This window comes from Camelus ferus, chromosome 5, assembly GCF_009834535.1.
Source record: "Camelus ferus isolate YT-003-E chromosome 5, BCGSAC_Cfer_1.0, whole genome shotgun sequence".
NCBI lineage: Eukaryota > Metazoa > Chordata > Mammalia > Artiodactyla > Camelidae > Camelus > Camelus ferus.
In genome coordinates, this window is record NC_045700.1 from 65,294,998 (window position 1) to 65,321,089 (window position 26,092).

The 26,092-nt window shown below is 40.5% G+C and overlaps 1 protein-coding gene across 1 annotated transcript; it reads left to right on the forward strand.

The window, feature by feature from the left end:
* Window positions 1-6,237: 6,237 nt before the first annotated feature.
* On the forward strand, window positions 6,238-8,823 carry LOC102511622 (gamma-crystallin F). The gene is made up of 3 exons (XM_032480827.1): window positions 6,238-6,246; window positions 6,334-6,576; window positions 8,481-8,823. Exons 1-3 carry the CDS (start codon window positions 6,238-6,240, stop codon window positions 8,751-8,753), a joined length of 525 nt encoding a protein of 174 aa, XP_032336718.1. The 3' UTR covers window positions 8,754-8,823.
* Window positions 8,824-26,092: the final 17,269 nt, after the last annotated feature.

Genomic DNA, 26,092 nt, shown 5'->3' on the forward strand with positions numbered 1-26,092 from the left:
AATAAGTTCATCATTTCTCAATCTGGAAACTAATAAAATATTTTCTGTTTTCCTGGCAATGGTTTGCTTGTATGTTTCCCTTTGTTCTACTTTGATTTTATTATTTTATTTACACACTCACACACACACAAGATGCAAGTGGAAATCAGGGTATATAATCTATGGATAACAAAGAAAATTCTTACAGTAGAAATATGCCTCATATTAAGCTGAACTTATAGTTTGCAAAACATTTTTCATAGCACACTGTCTTCTTTGATTCTCTGGCCTTTAAATACATTGCTGCTTCAAACCAGATTATTAGAAATCTGTCCAGACTTCAGTTTTTCTTTGAGAACTGAGGATCTGAAAGCTGAGGTTCAGAGATACTGTGACCCACATTTTAGATCAGGGATTCTGAAGCTGGGTACCACAATGGGCTTCAGAAGATTTTTGAATTCCCTAAACTGTATGCAAAAGTTGAGTTCACAAATCTCCGGCAGACTCTCTCAGTGCTGAGGTGGTCACATGACACCCTCTGGACACTGAAACCTAAGTGGAGGAATACTGATGGGGAGAGAGAGGAGATGGTTCTGGAAAAAAAAATTGCCTTCCTGATGAAAGGGAGTAGCTGCCTCTGGTGCCACAATTCCCTCTTATTTCAGACATTTTACACGCCGAGGTGACAAAGATGAGGGAAATGCTACAGTTTCAGAAATGCTGGCCTTGATGTGGTCAGGCCCCTTAACCAATGTCTATTAGTCAGAGCTTTCCAGAGAAACAAAGCCAATAGGATCTACAGAGACCTACATGAGATTTATTACAGGAATTGGCTTGTGTGAAAATGGAGGCTGAGAAGTCCTGTGATCTCCAAGCTGGAGAACCAGGAAAGCTAGTGGAATAATTCAGTCTGAGTCCAGAGGCCTGCGAACTGGGAGGGCTGATGTCTGAGGGCAGAAGATGACAGATTTTGCAGCTCCAGCAGGAGAAGGGAGTTTGTCCTTCCTCCACCTTCTTGTTCTATTCAGGCCCTCAGCAGACTGGCTGAGACATTGGTAAGGGTGATCTTCTGTACTCAGTCTACTGACTCAAATCCTAATCTCTCCTGGAACTATCACATTCAGAAATAATGTTTTACCAGCTATCTGGGCCTCCCTTAGCCCAGTCAAGTTGACACATAAAATTTACCACCACATAATGCCAGCAACCCTTTACCTTGGGATTCCTTTTTTTTTTTTATCCCACTGTCTTTGGATGTTCTGTTATTTGTAGTTCAAGACACATTTCTAGCCAATACAGAGTATATGTGATTTTTTTCTGAGGTGGTTGTTTAGAACTTTATTCAGAGTCTCAAATAAATTCCTCCCCCCAAAAAATTAAGAAGAAGAAATAGTGGGGGTGGGAAGGAGGGAGGCGACCACTATAGAACAATGATGTCATATGATGTTTAACACATTTTAGACCTGGAGATCATCTAACTTAGTTTACTCATTTTATGTAAGGTAAACTAAGGTCCAATTCTAATGTTGAACAGTTAATAATAGAAGTGGCATCGTAATCTAAAATTCACAGCTCAGAGTTTAGTAAGTTTCCATTGTGGAATCAGGAAGATTCTTGTCAAACTAATGACAAGTACCAGCTTACAGATTCTTACCATGAGGTCATTGTAAACAACCAACCAGGAATCAAATTAAGTATATAGGATACGTTAAAGCTGTATTTTCTGTCTAATATATATGCACACACCATACATGCACAGTTATATATATTTATATAACCATATACACAGACTCTCCATATGTGTGTGTGTTAGTAAGATTACCTGTATAAGGTTATAGGGACGTGTAACACTATATTCACTTACACTGGTTCTTCTCCTGCTGCTTGTTGTCTTACTTGCACTCTAATGGCTAGAATTTTAGGAAGGAGGAGTGGTGACTATATTTGTGCTCAAAGACTGATCTGATCAAGTCATTTCCCTGGTCAACAACCTTTGATATTGTTCCACAGCCTGCAGAAGGAACCTTTTTCAAGGAAATGGCCCCAGCCTATCTACTTCCTTTCCTATTACCTGACCCAGTCGTCCTTTACTCCATCTCATCCAAGTCATCCAAGCATACTAAGCGTTTTCATATCTCTTTGGTTTATTCACATCTTTTCCACACCTGAATTACTCTTCCCCAGCCTTCTCCCAAGTGAGCGATTCATCTTCCAAAGCCTGATCAGGATTCACTCTAATTCCTTGGCCAAAAATGGATTGGAATCACTGAGGAGGATACATTAGACTGAAAGGAGCAGAAACACCATACCAAATGGGTAAGCAACATGGAACTTTATTAGCTCACAGGATAGGAAGAACTAGGATAGCACAGGATTTAGGGATGGGTGGTTCAGCAACTCAATAATATCATCAGAGCCTCAGGTTTTGTCCATCTCCCACCATATTTAGCATCTGCATCACCCTGAAGCCGGTGTTCCTTGTAACCACAGATGCGAGCTGCAGGTGGGGCAACATACACAGAAGGTTGGGTGAAGGAAAGCACCCAACAAGCTTTGTCTACAGCACAACTGTGCCCAGAGCACTAATCCCCAGGTTAAAGAGGACCTTGAAATATTATTAAATACTTGAATGTAAGCTTTGGTGATATAAGGTAGTCAAAATTGATGAACAGTGGGGGAAAGCCCAAGGATGGAAAGATACTAATTTTTAAAAAATTAAGACATTAAATATATTAGTTATTCTCTTATTATAAAGTAAGAGGACTATAAGTAAGTTAAAATAAACTCTCTTTTAAGTGCCTTTTAATTCCCAATCATTAGAAAGTATCTTACTTTAATGTGTTCTTACAACCGCAGTAGAATTATTGAAATTAAGAAATGAATATTGATAAAATTAATATCGATTCTTTATTTCTTGTTGCTCATGGAAGATGTTTTAAATTGTAGCAAAATATACATAACACAAGTTGACTATTATAACCATTTTTAAGTAGATAACTTAGTGGCATAAAGTACATTCACATCTTTGTGCAGCCATCAGCACTAGCACATCTTCAGAACTTTTCATCATCCAAAACTGAAACTATGTACTCATTAAACAATAATTTCCCATTTTTACCTTTGCCCAACCCCTGGTAACCACCATTCTACTTTCTTTACGAATCTGACTATTTCAGGTATCTCAAATAAATTGAATCATACTATTTGTCCTGTCTGTCTCATTTCACTTAGCATAATGTCCTCAAGGTTTGTTTATGTTGTGGCATTTATCAAATTTTCGTTCCTTTTTAAGGCTGAATAATATTCCATTCAGTGCATATACCACATTTTGTTTATCCATCCATCCCTAAATGGGCATTTGAGTTATTTCTTCCTATGGGCTATCATAAATAATGCTGCTATGATTATTGGGGTACAAATATCTGTTTGAGTCCGTGCTTTCAACTTTTGGGGGGTATATGCCTAGGACTGGAATTGCTGGATTATATGATAATTAGATGTTTAATATCTGAGGAACTACCATACAGTCTTCCACAGTGGCCACACCATTTTACATTCTCACTGGCAAATCACAAGATTTCCAATTTCTCCACATCCTCATTAACACTTGTTTTCTGTTTTGTTTTTGTGTTTTTTTATGACAGCCATCCTAATGGGTGTGAAGTAGTATCTCATTGTAGTTTTGGTTGCATATCCCTAATGATTAGTGATATTGAATGACTTTTTATGTGCCTATTGGTCATTTGTATATCTTCTTTGGAGAAGCATCTATTCAAGTCTCTTTTTAAATTTTTTTTTGTTTTGTTTTGTTGTTATTGCTGAGTTGTAGTTCTTTGGATATCAATCCTTTGTCATATACATAATTTGCCAATAATTTCTCACATTCCATTGGTGGCCTTTTCACTCTGTTGATAGTCTCTTCTGATGCACAAAAGTTTTTATCTTGATGAACTCCAATTGATCTATTGCCTTTGATTTGGTGTTATATCCAAGAAATAATTGCCAAATTTAATCTCTTGAAACTTTTCCTCTATGTTTTCTTCTAAAAGTTTTATAGTTTTAGTTCTTATATTTAAGTCTTTAATATATTTTGAGTTAGTTTTTGTATGTGGTATAAGGTAAGGGTCCAACTTCATTCTTTTGCATGTGGATATCCAGTTTTCCCAGTACTATTGTTGAAAAAACTGTCTTTTCTCCATTGGATGGTCTCAGCAACCTTGTCAAAATTATTTGACCACATATGTAAGGGTTTATTTCTGTGGTCTCTGTTCTCTTCCATTGGTCTATATGTCTGTCTTTATGCCAGGACCACACTGTTTTGATTACTGTAACTTTTGCAGTAAGTCTAGAAATCAGGAAGTGTGAGTTCTCCATCTTTGTTCTTCTTTTTCAAGGTTTGTTGTTTTTTTTTTTTTTTGTATATGGGAACTTTGAGATTGTATATAAATTTTAGGATGGAGTTTTTTCTATTGCTGCATAAAACATCATTAGAATTTTATAGGTATTATGTTAATCTGTAGATAACTTTAGAAGTATTCATATCTGAACAATATTAAGTCTTTTAATTCATGAACACAAGATGTCTTTCTATTTATTTAGATCTTCTTTTCTTCAGCAATGTTTTGCAGCTTTCAGTGTATAATACACTTTCTTAAAAAATTTAACATATGCTGAGCATTTTCCATATCCTTACATAAATCCTTTGAGGATATGATTTTTGGTAGCTGCATAGCATCTCATCAAACAGATGTTCTATAACTAACCTAATTAATGTCCTATTTTGGACTTTTCACTTGTTTTTAACTTTTTATATTATAAACAGTGATAAAATGCCACTGTGCATAATGTTTGCATGTATCTTCTGCTATTTCCTTCAGACAACTTTTTAGAGTTGAAACTATTAGATCAAAGAAGTGAAATTTCAGAGGGTTTTTTGGGGGGGGTGAGGGGTCTTTTTTAAAACACATGTAACATGAAATTTGCCATTTTAACCCTTTTTAAACCACATAGCACGGAAGTGTTAACTCTATGGATACTGTGCAACAGATCTCTAGAACTTTTTCTTCATCTTGCAGAACTGAAATGAGGTTTTCAAATATACATCAACAGTGCTTTTTAAAATATGGTACTATGGTTTTAATTTTTTCCTCCTTTCTACTTCTCTATAGTTTCCAAATTTTCTATAAAGTTAGAATTTTTACAAGAAAGAATGTGAATAAGGCATATTAAACTTACATGTTTCAGATGAAATTACTAAGGGCAAATATTTTTTAGCATTAGATTTAGGTAGCAAGAATCCAAACTAAGGAATGAGACAGGGTGTGTCATAGTCGTACCTAGTGGAGGACTAGCTCCTTCTAAAGCAGTGGTTTTCAACCAGGGTTGATTTTTTAAATTCTGTTATATTTGCATGTTAACTTGAATTTCTCAGCAGCTAGAACTAACTAAACTTAGCACCCAACTTGCAAAATTATTGGTTAAATAAAAAGTTATGGTGTGGATAATAACCACCAGAGAGCCACCTCATGAACTCCAAAGGTGAGGATTTCCTGGCCTGCGGGGTGGGAGGCACCGGCTGAGTCTGGAGGTGTCCCTGGTCCGCCGGGTCTCCAGGGAGCAGAGCAGAGCCAGAAGCCTAAACAGGGCTTTCTGAGGATCCAACTCCATCCCCTCCTTTCCTCAGGTGTAGTATCTGCTGCACCCGCTCATCCGCGGGGAGGATCTCAGAGGTTCTCTTAGAGGAAACCCCAATCCTCCTCTAAACGTCCTGCGGAGAAGGCAGGTGCGTCCCCACGCCCCCCAGCCTCACACCAGGGAAATGCTCTCCGATCTAAACGCCTCCTGCTTGTAGCCCACCCTGACCTCAGACTCGGTCACTAACTGCTGTTGTTACTCTAAAAGAGATCATTTTGAAATTTTAAAAAGTGAAAAAATATTGAATTACAATTATTAACTCGGTTAAGCGCTTTTGCTCGGTTCCAATTTCCTGAATAGGCTTCATCTAAAGGCCCCAGAGGCACCAAGTGACAGTTTTACGCGGGTCATCAGTTCGAAAGCTCTGGAGAGTCTAAGAGAAAACATACAATAAGTCCCCCACCCCACCCCCGTCGTCATTATATAGAAAAGAGAGAGAGAGGAAATCCTCCTCCCCCGGGGCCCCTTTTGTGTTGTTCCTGCCAACGCAGCAGCCCTCCTGCTATATAGACCCGCCGCGCCGGCCCCGCCGCACTGAGCTCGCGCCGCACGTGTGCTCCAGCCATGGGGAAGGTGAGCCCGGCGCCCGGGCCGCGAGGGGCCCCGCACACGGGGGCCTGCGAGCCTGGCCTCTGAGCCCTCTCCTCCCCTTCCTTGCAGATCACCTTCTACGAGGACCGGGGCTTCCAGGGCCGCCACTACGAGTGCAGCAGCGACCACGCCAACCTGCAGCCCTACTTGGGCCGCTGCAACTCCATCCGCGTGGACAGCGGCTGCTGGATGCTCTACGAGCAGCCCAACTTCTCGGGCTGCCAGTACTTCCTACGGCGCGGGGACTACCCCGACTACCAGCAGTGGCTGGGTCTCAGCGACTCCATCCGCTCCTGCCGCCTCATCCCCCACGTGAGTCCCGTTCCCCTGGTTCCGCGGGCCCTCGAGTCACCCCAGCGCTCCAGGCACGGGAGTCATTCTCTAGGGCGGTGGCCTTCTTTTGCTGGCCCTCACTGGGTTCTCCTTCCCTTTATTAATACCTCGAAGGTTTCACTGCAAAAGTATGCGATGCAATGCTTTTAAGTGAAATTTTCTTTTCCTTTGCTAAAATTGAACTCACCTCTACTCGGAAAAAGTAGTGCACGGCCTTAGTTCACAGCGTCTACGGCAGAGGTGATGGATAAGCAACAGGTGGACTCACACTCAGGCGGCCTGAGACTGGTCACTGGGGCCGGTTCTCTCTGTCCTCATCAGTGAGACAGCGCTAGTAAGAACAGCTAGTTCATAGAGCTGTGATAAGGTCCAAAGGAGACTGCCTGGCATGGACAAGCCACCCACTCCTCCAATATCAAGCGTCTCTCAGGTCCTGCTTTTTGATTAGGCAAAACAAATAACCAACAGTGCGATTTCAGTAGCTCCTGCAAATCTACCCAAATAAAGCCCCAGCAGCCTGGAATTCCACAGCTAGAGATGCTCTAATTTAACTATGACAGAGTCCTGTGGATAATGTGCCACTGTGGGGAAGTTTGAAACCCCGCAGAGGCTTTAATGCCTCAACAGGACCCAGACTGGCATTAGGAGCCTAGAAATCTAGGCTTCCACTTTCCCGTCCTGCCTCTTCTGATTATAGACCGAGAGCCCTAGTCAGTAGTTTCTCATAAAAAAAGACTCAGAATAGTTGCTGCACATGTGTTGGGCTGTTGTGAAGATCAAATTAGGTAACATACATGTGAGTCCTTTGCAAACCGTGGAAGGTGCCTTGTTAGCAGTTTTTTATACCTCAGAATGAATTGCTTATGACAGCCTTCCTAAAGAGGATTTAATGATGGAAGAAGGAAGACATGGAATGGATACCCACTCAGAAGGAACAAGCAGATAAAAGAAGAAGTGCTCAAGAAAAGACAGACAGGATTTGCTCAGGACCAACAGCCTGCCTTCCATTTTTCTCAAGGTTTTATAATCTCTTGATCTAGACAGGCCTCCTTCATCATCTTGAACTTCTGTTTTTATTAATTACTTAAAACTGCTTTTCTGGAGCATATACTAGAGCTGAGAACTGAACCCTCTGGTGACTCTTACTTTTTAGGACTTTGGAGCAGCAGGACTTAAAAAGAAAGGAAAGGATTAAGGATTTGCCTGGGCTGAATTGTCACCAATCTGTACCTCACTTTGGGGAAAGCAATTCGACTTCCTCTCTTCCCAGCCTCTTCTAATGCTATTGAGATTCAAAATCATGCCTTTTTCCAGGAATATATTTGTCTTTTTATTTTAATATCTAATTATTTTTATATCCTCCAAGGAGAGTTCCAGACTACCGTAAGTCTATAAAGGAGAGAGCAAAACAAATATAGAAAAATTGTTACTTAAGAATGGTATTAAATAGAGCTAGAGTGAATGGTTCATATAGGTGGTGGCCCAGAAAAACTCTAGGGAATACCATTCATGTCACTGTCTATGTGGATGGTGCCTTTTTGTGGTTTTAAAAAAGTTTTAAATTTATTTTTTGGGAGATAATTAGGTTTACTTATTTATTTAGTTTTAGAGGAGATACTGGGGATTGAACTCAGGACCTTGTGCATGCTAAGCATATGCTTTACCACTTGAGCTATACTCTCCCTCTCCTTTTTGCATTTTGCAGTGTACAACCTATCCAACCATACATAGCAGCCCTAGTGTTGGCAGTCTCTTTCTTTAATTTTGTCACCTTTGATACAGGAAAGATAAAGAAATGCCCATTCCTCCAGGGGTGTGAGTGATTGGTTGCTAAAGGCTAGGTGTTCTGACTTTTCCCCACCTGCTGATCACTGAACCCACAGACCAGCTCCCACCGGCTGAGGATCTACGAGCGAGAGGACTACAGGGGCCAGATGGTGGAGATCACCGAGGACTGCTCCTCGCTCCACGACCGCTTCCACTTCAGTGAGATCCACTCCTTCAATGTGCTGGAGGGCTGGTGGGTCCTCTACGAGATGCCCAACTACCGGGGGCGGCAGTACCTGCTGCGGCCGGGGGACTACAGGCACTACCACGACTGGGGGGCCCTGGATGCCAGAGTGGGCTCCTTGAGGAGGGCCGTGGATTTCTACTGAAACATTTTTACTCTACCCTTTTCTCCATCTGGAAGCTAATAAAATATTTCCTGTGTGTTTCATGCAGTCATGCAGCCTTCTTTTCCTTTCAGACTCCTTGGAAGGGCTCAGCAAAAATAAAGCTGAGAACAATGTGGATTTTCTTACACACATCAGTGGTGGGAAGGCATAGTAGTTAAGAGGACAGGCTCTGAAACCAGAATGCCTGGGTCCAAACGCACTTAATAATGCTAGGACAGTGGGGCAGGTTAGTACGTTGAGCATTTTCATGTTTCAGTTTTCTAATTTGTAAAAGTGGAGGAAGTAATAATTTTCACTTTATAGGGATTAAGTGTGAATTAATTGGGTCAGTATTTGTAATTCACTTACAACGATGCCAGACATGAAGTTACTGCTCTATATTAGATACTTATAGTGTGAGTTCCTTAGCTATTATTGAGTATTTTGACCTTGTACAGTAGTGTTTTCAGAATAATGGGTTGAGGGTCACCTGAAACAAATCATCTGGGACACTTGCTAAAAGGCAGAGTCCTAGACACCCCCCCCCCCACAGTTGGTTCCTATGCAAAGGACATTTAAGAACCGCAGTTACAAATCTAGTTTCTCTCTACTGTAGAATTACATCTGAAAAGATTGAACACCTCCATTTTTAGACACTGCGCTCTGAACTGAAAACTACAAGTAGAGCTGGGTCCTTGTTCCCAATAGCTAGCTCATGGTCTAGTGGGGGAGCAGAACATCCAACAGAATTTTAAAAATAAATATCCCAGCAGCATAGTAGATGCATGTAAGTCTAAAAGGCTGTGGGAGCATTTAGGAAGAAGCCCAAGACACTTGTCAGAGTATTCTGAAAAGCTTCCTCTTCGATGAGCTTCACTTCCACCATGTGCTGGAGGGCTCTTGGGTCCCCTACAAAAATGCCCAACTACAGGGGGCCGCAGTACCTGCTGAGGCCAGGAGGGCGCAGTTGAGTGAAATATGAGGGGCCAGGAGAAGTAAAAAAGAAGCTGCTCGGAAGGTTAAGGCCAGATTGGGAGGGGGCGGGGGAGGGAATTACTAAAAGAGAGATCCAGGACTTTGAAGCTATAGCAAGTAGAGTGACATCGGCCTGATGCACAGCTACCTAGCTGTACGTACTCTAAGTAAGAGCGCCCCCCAGTGCTCACCAGAAAGAAGGCAAGTATGATTTAAAAGCCTTTCCAAACAACCCCAATGATAAGAGATTATTTTGCACCTTTTAAGTATACTCTGCTATGCCATGTAGGCAAGGTAAACTTATAACTTAACCAAAGAGCTTATTAAGGGGTTAGGGTTAGGGTTGGGGTTAGGGTTAGGGTATTAAGCAAGTGCAATTTGTATTTAAATGGCAGTGTTTAAGAGCTTTGTGACACATCGTAAGCATTTCATAAAAGAAGGTGAAGAAAGGCGTGACCGTTGATCTGTGTTCACCAGAGCAGCAGTGGCCCTTTTGAGTGGGGAATCCAGCATCATCGAGCTGGTGCCTTCTTCCTCCATCTAGCAACATCTGACGAATCCACTTCTAATTTGTGAAACTTCGAGTTCATAAGTAAGACAGAGCCCACATCCTTGTTCAAATATTTCTTCCACTTCATCTTCAGGGTCAACACCTATTTACTTATGATTTCTCAGCCAACTCTGTTTTATATTCTTTACGTTTTTTCTTGCCATTGTATATGAAAAGGTTTTTTTTTAACAGGAGTATTGGTTAATCTCTTTTAGAAAAAAGAAATAATTCTGCCAAAGTTTGTTGGCTGACTTCCTCTGTTCCTCCATCCCTCTCTCAGCGTCTATAGACGTAGGCAGTTATCCTTATCCCACTGGTCTTAAAATACCTCAGATCAATCTAGGTGTGTTCAGAGATAATGAACAGTGCAGCTCCTCTTAGGTGACTTTTGGAAAGCCCCTAATGACAGGGACTGGTTGACAAAGGAGCCAACCTGTAATTGGAGGGTTGGGACATCCAGCCCCACTGCCACCCTCCACCTCTGGGGAAGGAAGAGGGGCTAGAGATTGAGTTCAATCACCAATGGCCACTAATGGAACCAGGCATGCCTATGTAATGAACCCTCCTTAAAACGCCAAGAATGAGGCTTGGAGAGCTTCCAGGTTGGTGAATTCATGGAGGTGCTGGAAGAGTTATGTGCCAGGCAAAGGCATGGTAGCTCCAAGCTCTTTCCTGGTCCCTGGCCCTAGGCAGCTCTTCCATCTGGCTGTTCTGCCCAAGATTTTTAAATGACAACAAATAACATATGTATAACTATAGACCCTTTAGAATACTAAGACTGTCCTAAGAAATTTTGAGAAACACTTAAAAGAGTAAAGAAACTAGTTAAATAGCCATGGTCTTTTTTTTTTTATTGAAGTATAGTTGATTTACAATGTTGTATTAGTTTCTGGTGTACAGAATACTGATTCAGTTATACATATACATATTCTTTCTCATTATAGGTTATTACAAGATATTGAATATAGTTCCCTGTGCTATACAGTAGGTCCTTGTTGTTTATCTATTTTATATATAGTAGTGTGTATCTGTTAATCCCAAACTCCTAATGTATCCCTTCCTACTTTCCCCTTTGGCAGCCATAGTTTTTTTTTCTATGTCTATGAGTTCATTTCTATTTTGTAAATAAGTTCATTTGGGTCTTTTTTTTAGATTCCACATATAAGTGATATCATATGATATTTGTCTTTCTCTGACTTAATATGATAATCTCTAGGTCCATCCATTTTGCTGCAAATGGCATTATTTCATTGTTTTTAATGGCTGAGTGGTATTCCATTGTGTGTGTGTGTGTGTACATATAATTTCTTCTTTATCCAATCACCTGTCAATGAATATATAGGCTGCTTCCAAGTCTTGCTATTGTAAATAGTTAAATAGCCATGGTCTCATTGCCAGCTATTTTTAGCAAAAGTCTTTTCTTTAAAACACTACCTACACTCCTTAAACAAATACAAACTAAAACCAAAACCTCTTAAAAGTGCTTTTATTAAAAAAATTCTTTCATAATAAACCTGCACTCTAGTAAACAACCTGTTTCTCTGAATTCTATGAGCCGCTCTAGTGGGGAAAAACCTCACACATCTGGTGACCAGAGTACAAGGTGTTCCAAGTATTGTGTGTGGTGTAAGGGAAAAATAATAGTGTGTTTTTTCTTTACATCTAAGTGTCCTTCTCCAATAAAAGGAATCAGGACTCCTAGTTGAAATGGTTAATTCCACAGCAGGAGCAGAGAAAATAAACATGAGTCTAGAACACTTTGTGGTACAAGAAAATAAGAAAATATAAATAAATAAATAAATAAATAAATAAATAAATAAATAAATAAATAAATAAATAAATAAATAAAGGGAGCGACGTAGGAGACAACCCAATGGCGATCTTGATGACAAAAGCTGGAACCATTTAAATCGGTGTAGCTCAGCTTTTCCTGGGCTGGTGAGGATTCATCGTAACTGCGACCATACAGGGAGCTTTTTTACATGGTCACACGGTGGGAAGCAGCCTCTTCCCTACCCACTTCCTCACTGGAACTACCAATTTTAATATCTCTATTAGCTAAGAAGGAAGCCAAAAAATTCCCCATGAGATATAACACACATTATTATAATTTTTTAAATAATTCATTGCTAGTTTCTTTTTTTTTTTTTTCTTGTTGGTAGAGGTACTGGGGATTGAACCCTGGACCTCATGCATGTTAGGCATGCATTCTACCACTGAGTTATACCCCCCACACACTGCATTATAATTTTAGAAATAAGACCTAATTGGCACTGTTTAGAGGATTCTCCACCGAGGCTTTACGACACAGGAAAACATTGAAATTCTTTAAACATCTGGAATATATATCCAGACGTGTAAAGCCTACTCGCTGGCAGTGTGTAATAGAATTCACACATCAGTGAGCAGGGATCAAGCAGCTGCTGAAAGGACAACAGCCTTGGAAGGCTGTCCTGATGCTTCGACAATGTTTCTGTCTGCCGCGCAGCCAATAATAATAACTAACAACATTTATAGTGTTTCCAGTGCATCAGGCCCTGCGTCAGTCACTTCACATCTATTTGCTTGTTCAATCTTTTCACAACAACCATATGAGTTAGGTACTGGCAGTATCTGCATTTAACAAGGCTGCAAGTTCAGAATAGTTAAATGATTAATCCAGCGCCACGTACAAACAGAAGGAGCAGAGCCAGGATTTGAAGCCCAATTTCCCTGACTCTAGAATCCTCGCATTTCACCATTAGGTTATACTGCCTCCGTGCAGGATAAGGACAGGCTTTAACAGGAAGACTAGGGGTGTGGGTAGGGGGAGAAACATGTACAGCACCTGCGGGAGAGGGTTCCAGGAGCCCCTGGGGATACCAAAATGCCCAGTTGCTCAAGTCACTTCTATAAAATAGCTGGTACAGTCAGCCATCTGCATCCGTGGGTTTGGTATGGGCAGATGGCAGATTTAAGCCACTGCGGGTTGAATTTGGATGTCCTGATCTGGAACCCAGAACACAGAATCCACGGATGCAGACAACTCACTTTGTTTATTGAGGAGAAAAAAAAAAAAAGGTAAAAGTGGACCCAAGCAGTTCAAACCAGTATTGGTCAAGGGTCAACTGTATACTATTTCCTGCACATGCCATTTCTAGCAATAATTTACTCGAAGCTTATAATCTCATCCAAAATGAGAAGAAAAGAGCCCCACCTAGGGGACTGGAAACAAAGCAAAGAGAGATCTTTGAAACTCAAACGCGAGAGCTGCTTGGGGACATTTCAGGCCGGTAACACTCATGAAACCAAACTGGATGTTACAGCTCCCGTCATTTTAGACAAGGTCACCAGCAAGACCATAAAAGAGGGTGTGACTGTGAGGTCCCTGCTTCCAAAAGACATTCTTGCAACACAATTCTGCAAACAGTTGTTTGCAGGTCTGGACTTAGGGCGTTTGCCCTCAGAGACAGTCCTGCCTTCATCTGGGGAGAAATGGGTTTGATAAGCCACCATGGGTCTAGATACCGTAAGTCACTGGCAGGCTTGTCTCAAAAAGATGATTCGTACAAGTTAAACAAGGGAAAAGAATGAAAGCACGGAAGTGCTGCAACATCCCAGTAAGTTGCTCTCGCCTGCAAACAATAAAGATGCTTTCCAGTGTTCCTATAGGGGTGGAGGAAATCTGTCTCTCTGGGCTCCTGATCAGAAAAGGAAAGTTAGTGCTAGATGGCACTTCGATCAAGCATCCTGTTAGTAAGGAGGAGCCTGAGTCACTTTACCCTTTTAGAAAAAGGGATGGGACTAGCTGCTATCCATAGACCCCTTCTGTGATATGGAATTTTAGAGATGGGGCTGGTCTCCCTGTTGAACTTGAAAAAAAGAAAAAGAAGAAAGAAATTTCGTCAGCTCAAGACTGAAAACTCATAAGTAGCATGTGATTATTATCCTTTATCTTGAGTTGAAAAGTCTAAGAGGGGACTTGTTTGTTTTTTAATTAATTAATTCTTTTTTGCAGAGGAATTAGATTTGTTTATATATATATATATATATATACATATATTGTTTTTTTAAATGGGGGTACTTGGTCTTGAACCCAGGACCTCCTCCTTGCTAAGCATGCACTCTACCACTGAGCTATACCCTCTTCCTGTTTGTTTTTTATAGAAGGATAAGTTTACCTAGATAATTACTTGAAGGACTAGGAAACCCAAGATCTATCTTTAGAAGACAGAAAACAAAAGGGAAAAGATCCACCTTGGAGGTGGAGGCTAAGACCTAGGGGAGAGCTGAAGTGACTCTGGAAGGCAAGCTGAGGGACCTGGCTGAAGCGGGTAGCCTGGAGCTGGATCACTAAGATCCAGCAGAAAGGGCTTCGCATCCAAGGGAGGATTTACTGCACACACTGCCAAGTTCCAGAGAGAAGCCCAAATGCTAGTGAGTTCCGAGTTCTCACGGGTGTTCAAGGGGACCACACAAGCCGTGTGTGTTACAGGTGCTCAAGGCCTGGCAGGTTCACTGGAGATTTGAGCAGAAGGAAGAACTGGCGGAGCCGTGGGTCTCTGACATGCCTTTATTGCAGAGCGGAGTACACAGGCTTCAATGGCGGCAGTGGCGGCGAAAAATCCCATCTTCCTTATTCAAAGCACACAAAGCCATCACCTATCCAACTATTACCTAGGCGCTAACCAGTGCGCTTGCGTGCTGCAAATCATGCTTATAAACACTACATGCGTACCGCGCATGCGTGATAGCATAGCTGAGTCACGGGGCACCGGCTGTCTCGCGAGAGAGCCTGAGTGACTCCATTTTCCCTATACCGTGGAAGCAGAACTTTCCCAGGAGTGCTTGATGCTGGGTCAGTAAAAGGGATGGTGGGAGCCGCAAAGATGGACCCTAGTAACTCGACTCGGTGCCAGGAACCCACACCTCCGAGGCTGCTGCTCTAGTCTGCGCTTCTGTCCTGGTAGGAAACTCAAGCAAGAAGTGAGGCCAGTCAAGCAAAATGTCATTCCCACTAAAGGGACAGTCAGGTTGGTGGGCAGGTTGGGTGAAATCAGGTGCAAATGTGGGATTTTGTTCACCGCTATTGCTTCTGAAAATACTGGCCGTAACACATGTTGGCTCCTGAGTAATTAAGCTTCCTCACATCTTAGCTTGCCGACTTCCTCATTGGCTTAATGATTAGAAGGGCAGAGCCTGCAGGTAACAGGTATTGCTGGCAGCTGGGGAAATTGATTAAGAAGGATGCTAAGAAGGCTACGGTCAGTGTGGGGTCAGACACGGGTTGAGACCTGCTATGCCAGCCACACGGTCATTCAATTTTTCAACGCCGGTTAATGGAGCACCTGTTATGTCCCAGGTCCCAGTGCTGCTGAGTTAAGCAGGGAAATTTAGGAGATGATAAGATAGTCACTGCTGTTCAGGAGACAGGGGAAGGAGCTAAGATTGATGGAGTCCTCCTTCTGTCCAGTCACTGGGTCTGGAATGCAGAGGAATAAGACAGGGCCTTTCCCCTTAAGGAGCTCAGAGTCTAGCAAGGGAGCCAGACTCACAATTAATTCGGTTAGGTAAAATGTGGTTAACTGGGAAGGAGCTGAAGATGTGAAGCACTCTCGAGGCACAGAAGAACTACATGAGTTCTTCCTGGGTGAGTAAGGAGAATTCCAGAGGAGGATTCTCTGTCTCCCAAGGAGATGACATTGGAGATGGATTTTAAATTACTGGTATGAAGTGCTTTCAGGTAATAGGAGACCCTGGAAGGCATTCAGCAGGCTCAATGCAATTGGACCTGTGTTTCCTTAAAGACAAAAGACAGGCAACTGGGAGGAGGGATGGAAGCAGGAAACCCAGGAAGTCACAAGAGCATTGACAGAGAACAGGGCCAGCTCCGAGTGGACCTGCCCCATCAAAAGGGGGCAGCCAGACATCACCGCTTCCTCCCTCCTAGGGAAAGGAGTGCCCCAGGGGCTAGATCTTCCAACTTTTCATGAAAATCTACAACTGTACAGTCTGTTGTTAACTATCCACCCACCACCCTGGTTTGTAATACTGGCTTAAATTTTTAAAACTCTTCATGTAGGGCAAGCAAAGCATCCTCTGCTAAATTTCTGCACATTTATGGAAAAAGATGGGATTGAAAACCCAGATAGTATAGTTTGGTAATTAAGCCCTGGAGTCAGACAGCCCTGTGTTTGAATTCAGGTTTTCCCACTAAGCAACCAGGAGGCCAGGGGTAAGTTATTTAGCCTCTCTGAGCCCATTACACAACGTAGTTGATGGAGCTGTTGTGACGGATAAATTAAGTAATGCATGTTAAGCATTTAACACAAACCGGGCATGTAATAAGTGCTCCATATAGGTAAGCCTCTGTTGTTATATCTGTTGTGTTGTCATTATTGTATATTGTGTTATTGTGTACTTAATGCAATATTCTCCTTTTCATAAGTTAAAGTTGAGTTTCTTTAAGATTCAAAGCACCACAAAAAAACCACTACAATTTTTAAAAAATTAATATTTCTCTGGTTTTGATACCCATACTAGTAAGGAACATAAGAAAAAATTTAACTGGCATTATTTATCCTCCCTTTGGAAAACAAATCAAAAAAAAGAAAATAGGCCTAAAATTCATTGAATTTTTCTCCCAAGAAAATGAGGCTCATTTTTTCATGAGTCTCGTCTTTCCCTTCTTTTAAAGTCTTGCAAATAAGCTGTTAACTTAGCAGACATTTTCCAGCTTTCAACAATGCAGTTTTGTAGACATTTTAAAAACCTAACCTAAACTTCAAAATTAGAGGCAATATTGACTGTTTAAAGAAGCTTGTGTGAACAAATATCTCACTTGCTAAAGATAAGTGTTGAATGATTTATACTTAATCTCCCAAATGTTCTGGATCCAACTTTGCTCAGAGAGCGTTCAGTAGAAGATTAGCAGCAGCTGTTATGTCTGACATATACTTGGGTTTCATTTCTGTCTTCTAGCAAAATAGGAAAGGAAAGATCTGGCTACATGGGGTCAGAATGCAGATAACTCTGAACTGAGATTACTTCTATTGCGTTGGGCAGGACTCTCAATTGCAAGTGACTGCAAACTATGTCACACAAGCTTTAAGAAAAAGCATGTATGAAAAAACAAACAAACGTATGGTCTACATGATCTACGTGCCTCAGGCAAGGCTGGATGCAGGGGTTCAAATGAAATCATCAGGAGTCGTTCTTTGTAGCCCTCTGTCTTCCTCAACTTTGTTTTTCTCTGTATTGGCTTTGCTCTCAACAAGTTCTTTGCATTTGAGGACCTCCGCAGCTCCAGGCTTACGGCATCCTGTATCTCAGAATCCCAGGGGAGAGTTCTTGCAAAATCTTGGCATTGAGTCTCACTGGCCAAGTTTGAGTTAACTTCCCTCTTCCTGAGCTGGTCCCAGTGGTCAGTAGACTAGTCTACTCTAAGCAGCTAAGAGGAAACCTGGACTTATGCCTGGAGTTAAGGGATAGAATGAGCAAGACCTAAGCCACACGGCTTGAGAATGAGGAAGAGATGTTCACCTAAGGAGAGAAGGATACTGGAAAGTGAACTGGATTCCAAGCAGGGAAAAAAACAGATGCCTGCCCCCAGGTGCCAGGGCCACCCACCACAAAATCCAAACGAAACTGTTCACTTCACGTGGGCCACAGCATGTAGCAAACACCCTCACTGACAAATGGGCAAACTAGCTACTAACTCCAGCATTACTAGGAAGACAGAAGCTGAGAGTGGAGTCTGTGGATAGCACCTCTGCTTTCTCGGGTCAGCACTGTCAACTTTGACTTTAGGAAGCAAAATGTTATTTCATCTTCCTTGGAATTTAGAATGCTCTTTTTTTTTTTTTTAACTTGTTATTGGGAGGATTTAGGGTTAGGTAAGAACTTCCTGATGATAAAAGTGAGTAGACCTTGTGATGGAATTGCTGTGTGAAGATTGTTCTACCGTGAACTGTCTTTAAAAAAAAAATAGGGCCAGTGAACTTGCTGATCTCCTAAAGGCAGGTCTTAGAGTGAACTGCAAATAATCCCATTCCTTTGAACGGCCAAGTCTCCCCACAAACTACACATCACCTGGTCCTTTAATCTATTATCTCATTTTTTGAAAACCAGACTTTGAATTTCCATGAAGTTCTTAAACGAAGGCTTTGTAAAGTTCCCGCTTGTAGGTAAGAGTAGGATTGTGCATTCAAAAGCTTTGAATTCAAGTCTTCAGTGTGCTGCTTTTTTGGTTTCCTGTGTGCTTTATTGCAGTTTCCACTGAGATATAATTGACATAGAACATTATGTTAGTTTCAGGTGCACAACATAATGATTTGATATTTGTATACATTGTGAAATGATCACCACAACAAGTCTAGCTAACATCCATCATCACTCATAAAGTTTTTTTTTAAATTGTGGTGAGAACTTTTAAGATCCACTCTTTTTAAGATCTACTCTTCAACTTTCAAATACATAATCCAGTATTATTAACTATAGTCACTTTGCTGGCCATTACATCCCCATCCAGTGGGCTTCTTGTTAGTTACATGGCTTTATGCTCTCTGAGCCTGTTTCCTTTCCTCTCAAATACCTATAAGAATTCCTGCCCTATCTACCTCCCCAGATTTTTGTTAGAAGCAAATATGATAATGTTCAGGAAGCCAATATTTAAACTATCAAGTGTTCTACTTTATCTTAAGGTAGACACATGGAGTTATTCTATAATAAAATTGCTTCCTACTGAGGCACTCAACTTCAAACACATTCCTAGACTCTCCCTCAAGTGGGCAGCTATTCATATTTGAATATTTTAATAAATGTGGTTAGAAGTTCATTGACAGCTTAAGCTGCCTTCCTTTGAGAAAAACATTTTATTTTCCCCTTTAATATAATAGTTATGAATTATTTAGTGGGTTTTTATTCCTATCTTTGTAACTTATTTTACCGACTGATTATAGAAGTGTTCCTTGAGACAATGTTTGCTTTATCTCTGTGTCATTTTTGGCTGCCATTTTTTTTTTCCATCTTGTATCCCTTTTCACCTCCTTCCCTTAAAGCCAATACTCAGTTCCACAGTCCCCACCTCAACCCTCCATCCATCAAGCAGAAAATGGGACACACACACACACACACGCACGCACGAGAAGAAATATACAAGTCAAAAAACAGGAAGCATGCACCAGAAACTAACACAATGTTGTAGATCAACTATACTTCAATTTTTAAAAATTAAAAAATAAAATTTAAAAAACAGGGCGAAAGTTAGAAAAAAAATTTAAGAGACTCAAAGACAGGTGTGCACATTATTCCAAGCATTTGGACTAGGAGAGAAATTGCCACAAAAGCTGGAATAAAATGAATTGAGGGGAGGAGTAGAGGCTCCTGAGTCATTGCTTAAAAGGCTTGGATCTCATTTTAACAGCTCATTTATTTGGCTGCCCAAGTGTTTCGGAGATTGTGCTCAGCAAGAGACATTGCTGTGTCACTTAGGGTCATTTAAGCAGTCTTTTGTACTTTTTCCATGTCATTTTTGACCTTTGAAATCAATTTTCAAAAAGTGATATACACAGCAATATGGATGAAACTCACAAATGTAACATGGTGCAAAAGAAGCCAGATTCAAAAGGTACATACTGTACGATTCCATTTTCATAAACTAGAAAAGCAGGCAAAATGATTCTATGATGTTAAAAGTTGGGGTTGGGTAGTGACTAGAAGGGGCACGGCTGGATCTCTGGGTTTCTGGTAATGTTCTGTTCCTTGATCTGGGTACTGGTTACATGGGTGTGATCAGTTTGTGAAAAATCATTCAACTGTATGCTTACAATGTGTGCACTTTTTGGTATATAGGTTTTACTTTAATTTAAAAAATTTAAATAGCATCAGTTGCTTTAGGAAAATGTCAAGCACAGATGCCTTGAACTTATATTTTCTCCTAATAACTGCAATCGGCTGGAGTGAAGAAGTGTGAAAGGCTCTTGACATTCAAGTCCTTTACTGCTCAGTTACTCGTTCATTTAACACGCTAATTGGAGAGTGGTGTCAGGCACTAGAAGGCAAAGAGGTCCATGCCCTCACAGAGTACAAGTTGGTTAGAGGAGGAATAGATGGGTCTCAAATAGTCAGAGAAATCAATTTATAAGAGACAGTGAGGAGGGAGGCGGAAAGCTGAGAAAGGCCTCTCTGAGACGGGAAGGGTAAGTAGCTCTTAGTAGATGTTAGATACTAGATGGTAGCTCTTGGTAGGTATTAGAAAAGGATGCTTTAAGGTGGCATTTAAATGTTAGGCTTAACTCCGCCACTAGAGGGCGACCACAGATAGGCATCTGAGGCCATTCCTAACCCAAAGAAAGGAGGCTGAAAGTTCTTACAGCTTTTGCTTAACTTTAACTCTCAGTGAGTGTTAGAGGAGCACAAAATATCTAACAGAAGCTAAAAATCAAGTGTTAATTTACATATATAAATGTTGCTGTGTGTCTTGCCCGATAGTATAATGCAGATTCCTACCAAATGCCTAATGACCTTAAGAAGAAAAAAGGTAAAAAGTTGAAAAACTGTTAAAAAAAATCTTTCTTGGCTTTTACACTGCTGACCATAAAGCACAGATATGCTATTACTATTCCTTATTAGTCAGTACCCCCCACATTCAAGTCCCTCATAGCTGCTGCACCCCAGACCTACAAAAAGTAGTCCACCGTGGATCTGCTGTACCATATTACCTGTTTCTCACTGAGGCAGCTAACTAGCAAATAGCATTTTACATGTTGCCTATACACAAACAAAGGCAGAATAATCTGTAATTTGCCACATCTTGTTAAATGATCAAGGATGAAATCAGCATTAAAACCAAGACCTGTCTAGTGTATTAATGTAGATTACATTACCACTCAAGCACTCCGGTAAAACTTAAGGTATAGTACTCCTCTCCCTTGAAACTAATTTCCAGTGCAATGAATTTTTTTTTAATTTTTAAAAATTAAAATTATTTTAAATATTTTTATAGTAAATAAAAATTTTTGTTGAAATATAGTTGATTTACAATGTTGTGTTAGTTTCAGTGTACACCAAAGTGATTCAGTTATTATATATATATACACATATATATTCTTTTTCATATTCTTTTCCATTATAGGTTTTTACAAGATAGTGAATATAGTTCCCTGTGCTATACAGTAGGTCCTTGTTGTTTATCTATTTTATATATAGTAGTGTGTATCCGTTAATGCCAAACTCCTAATTTATCCCTCCCCCTTTTCCCTTTGGTAACCATAGTTTGTTTTCTATATCTGTGAGTTTATTTCTGTTTTGTAAATAAGTTCATTTGTATCATATTTTTTAGAGTCCACATATAAATGATATCATATGATACTTGTCTTTCTCTGTCTGATTTACTTCACTTAGTATGATCATCTCTAGGTCCATCCATGTTGCTGCAAATGGTATTATTTCATTCTTTGTTATGGCTTAGTAATATTCCATTGAATGTATCACATCTTCTTAAATCAATTGTCCATTGATGGACATTTAGGTTGTTTCCATGTCTTGGTTATTGTAAATAGTACTGCTGTGAACATTGGGGTGCATGTATCTTTTCGAATTAGAATTCCCTCCAGATCTATATCCAGGAATGGGATGGCTGGATCATATGGTAACTCTGTTTTTCATTTTTTAAGGAACCTCTATACTGTTCTCAATAGTGGCTGCATTTAATTTTTAATTTTTTAAATATGAAAGCAAATCTCTCGTGGCAGCAGGTAAAGGCCTGTGTGGTCCAGCCACTGCCCGTCTCTGGGACTCCTCTCCTCGCCTCTCCTTCTTCCCTTACTACTTTCCAGTCTGGCTCTACTTGTTTCCATGAAGTCACCAAACATTTTGCATTTTCCGTCACTTCACTTTTGCATTTGCTGTTTCCCTTGCCTGAGATGTTCTGCCCCATCATCTAACAAGAGGCTTCTTTTCCTTCAAGTTCCAGATGCATTGTCACTGCCTAGGAAAAGACTTCCTAAACCATGCACTCCTGGCCTTCCTTCCCAATGGAACCCCAGTGCTGAGCTGGGCACTTTGGTGCCTGGTGCACTGGTCCGTGTTTCCCAGCTGCACCAGCAGTTAGATGTGGCCATGTGTCTGGTTAATGGGATGCAAGTGCAAATGATGTGTAAGACTTCCTAGAAGCCTCCTTCACGGGAAGCAATGAAACCCTTCTTCTTACCTTCTTCTCTCCTACTATCTGGAATGCAGATGTAATAACTGTAGCTTCTGGAAGCATCTTGGACCTGGAGATGCGAGTGAGGATAGGATGAAGGGCAGACAAGAGCCTGGAGAGCTAATGATGCTGTGGGATGGGGACCCAGTGAACAACAGCAGCCTCTCAGTATCTTTTATATGAGAAAGAAATAAACTTACTTACATCAGTGCTACTTGTAGCTTTACAACTGCATGCCACCGCACCTCAACACTGACATAGCACAGCCATCCCCAGACACATCACCCTTTTTGGTTCAGTGTCCTTTCACTACCTGAAAGAGCCCGTTCAGTTGTGTTTCTGTAAGAGCGGGGGCCTGGTCTGTCTTGTTCACTGCAGTATCCCCAGCACCTGCTGCAGGCTTTTTTTTGCATGTGGATATTCCTTTCCAGAATTTCTTGGAACACTGATATTTTTCTGAATTCTGAGAAAAATCAGTTGAGAAATCACGGGAAAAAAATTTATAATTCTTCCTGCAAGAAATAAAACTTAACAATCTGTATGGAGATGTTATTGGTTTGAAGGAATCCACCAATATCAATGACTGGCAATAGTGGAAAAATCTGGAGAGTTTCCAGCAGTTTTCCTACTTCACTGTGCTGTAACAAAAGTGTTTTACACAAACACTTGAAAGGTGGAAGCATCAAAAACAACTCACAGAGGAAGCGTACACGGTGCAGATTCTGAACGTGACAAAGATGAAAGCAGTTAGCTCAGATTCAGATGATGTAACTAGAGCTAATCAGCATGATCTGCAAGACAATTTTCTCCTGACAGTTTTTTAAATAAGAAAAATTATAATACTGTTTCAGTTTTCCCCAGTGAGAATTTCTCTTTTGCACCGAAAATGGAGAAAAACTCTCACAGGTCATTTTGGACTGCAAAACACTCTGGAACACACACACAAGTAATAATAATAATTGAGAGATTTTTTAAAGACCCTAAATCTGACATAAATGATTTTATGCCCACTGAAGTTAGGACACTTATGGAAAGAGGAATATTACTAAATTGTGAGAGAGATGTGAGATTGCTTAAAACTGGCTTAATTAGCAGTTACATTAAGGAACAATGATGCAACTCTTCTAAGCAAAAACAAAATTCTGCTTTGAGCAGTGTGCTTTTTAAAAAAATTCTAATTGAATTGCTTAATGCAGAAAACAGACCTATTATCCATCATTAAACGTTTAAGCAATGTTAGTAGTTTATATGAGGTAGACAGCTTTTTTTTTTTTTTTTTTTTTTTGCTTTGGCAAACAAGAACGAAATTGTTCAATTAGCAACGTCACTACTAGAAAGACTTTTGTGAAGGGAGATATATTTTATCAGAAGAAATGCAAAGAAGAATAAATATTTTGTGGACCGTCTATCGTGAAGTCTGAAACTGGTCTAAAATCTGAATTAGCAAAAATAATATGAACTTCAGTGGCAAAATCAAAATCAGAAAGAGAAGACTATTTTAATCATTTAAAAGTGATTAAATGAATTTATAATAAATATCATGTACCTTAAAAGCCAACTCTAGATACACTGTCCACGATTCAGCTGTCGACACAAAGTGAAAGACCATTCTACAGCTGGAATATTTGTCATAAAACAAAGATCAAGGCAATCAAATATGGCAAGTCATGCTTTATGTAATTTTTTAAATTTAAAGGTTTGTGGTATTATTTTTTTAATTTCTAAAATCACTTTATTTGGCATTTGTTTTGTGGTATATTCCCTTCTTTCGATATTTTCTCTTATCAAATGTCTATATCAAGTAGTGGTTGTTTTTACATGTCACTGAAGTTGTTGACCTAAAACAAGTAGACTACCAGTTATTTCTCCAGCAAAAATGGGTTTATTTGAAATCAACAAGGGATTTCAGGGGGTAAGGTATAGCTCAAGTGGTAGAGCACATGCTTAGCATGCACAAGGTCCTGGGTTCAATCCCCAGTACCTCCTCCAAAAAATAAATAACTAAACCTAATTACCTTCCCTCCAAAAAAAAAAAAGGAATTGCAAACTTGGGATTTGTAGTTGTGGTGTGTGTACACATCCCCAGCAAAAGTGGAGAGAATGGTTTTAAAGAGGGAAAAGGGTGTTGGGAGGGCTACAGTAAACAAAAAACTGGGAGTCTGAAGTCGAGTGGCTTTTCAGTGGCCGAGTTGTGACAGCCTCTCAATGGCTGAGCTCTTACCAGGAAAGAAGAGGAAGTCTTTCCTCCTCCTGTTGGGCTCAGCTCTCAACCACAGCAGGAGGGCTCTCCTTTCTCATCTGATTCTATTTTAATTGAGGTTGCTGTTTATTAATTTTTAACAAAATGTAGTATAACCTTGTATCAACACATATGTTCATAATAATAAACCAGGCAATTCTTATCACCTTTTTCTTTTTTGCAGAAAATCTCAGAAACTTTTAGTATAACCCTATCACAAAAAAATAGTTCACTATTGGCTATTATGGTCATTATTTTATTTTATTTTTACTTTTTTTATGGTATTATTTTAAAACATAATGAAGATATTATGGGGAAAACACAGCATAACTGATGATTTAGAGAATTTTCAAGAATTCCTGGGAATTCCAGTTTCTTATTCCAGAATCCTGAAGACGTGTATCTGTGAGGAATTTGCAAACTCTACTGGCACAGAGCAGACACTCAGCATATATTTCAAATGAGTGAGTGTTATTTTGTTTACTAGTCCCAGCAGTCCTACGAGGTAGACTGTGTCCATTTACACATTAGAAAGCCGGGGCCTCCTTTGAGGCTCCTTTGAGGCTGGTGTGGGACAACACCCTTAAGATTCTTGAAAGTTCCAAGGTTCACTGAGACATGCTCTTAAGATTCTTAGAAGTACCACCAGGCCTGCCCTTAATTTCTCTGACAAAGCATCTTATAGCCACACTGTGGATTTGATCTTAGCCCTGAAGCTGTTTCTCATGTGGGAGTTTTTCAATGGGAGTGACTGGTGGTAAGCAACAATTTTATTTTAGAACCCAGTAAATCCTAATTTCTTTGTGTTTCCTTCCAATTCTTCCAAAAACGTGAATGATTTCTTCATTCGATCATCTCTCCAGTCTTGTATTTTATCATAGGCCACGAGGAAAAGCCAGGTGGCACTTTCTACATTCTGCTGGGACGTCTCCCCAGGTGACCCCAGCAGTTAATTAAGCAATTTTTCTATTTTTCACGTTCCTCCAGGTGGCAGTGTTACCACACTTCTTGCCACTACAGAAGAAGGGTCCTCTGCTCCAGCCTCCAGTAACGTTTTCCTCACAGTCCTCCACTCCGTCACCGTCACCGACAGTCTCCTCGTGGCCTTTTCTGCTTCTTTCTGCCACCATGTCCCAAAGCCAGTGTCGTATGGTTTAGGGGTTTCTTAGGACAGCACCCCACTTCCTGCTGCCAAATTCTGCCAAGGTGTCTGTTGCTGCACAGGAAACTTAGTGCCTTGAGACAACAGTCCATTTTCCCTCAATAATTTGAGATGCAATTTTGTCATATACTAAATTTCCATACATAGTTGGTTCTGTTTCTTGGTTCTTTTTTATTCTATTCTATTATCTATTTGTTTACACATAGGCTGGTACCATGCTGTTTTAGTT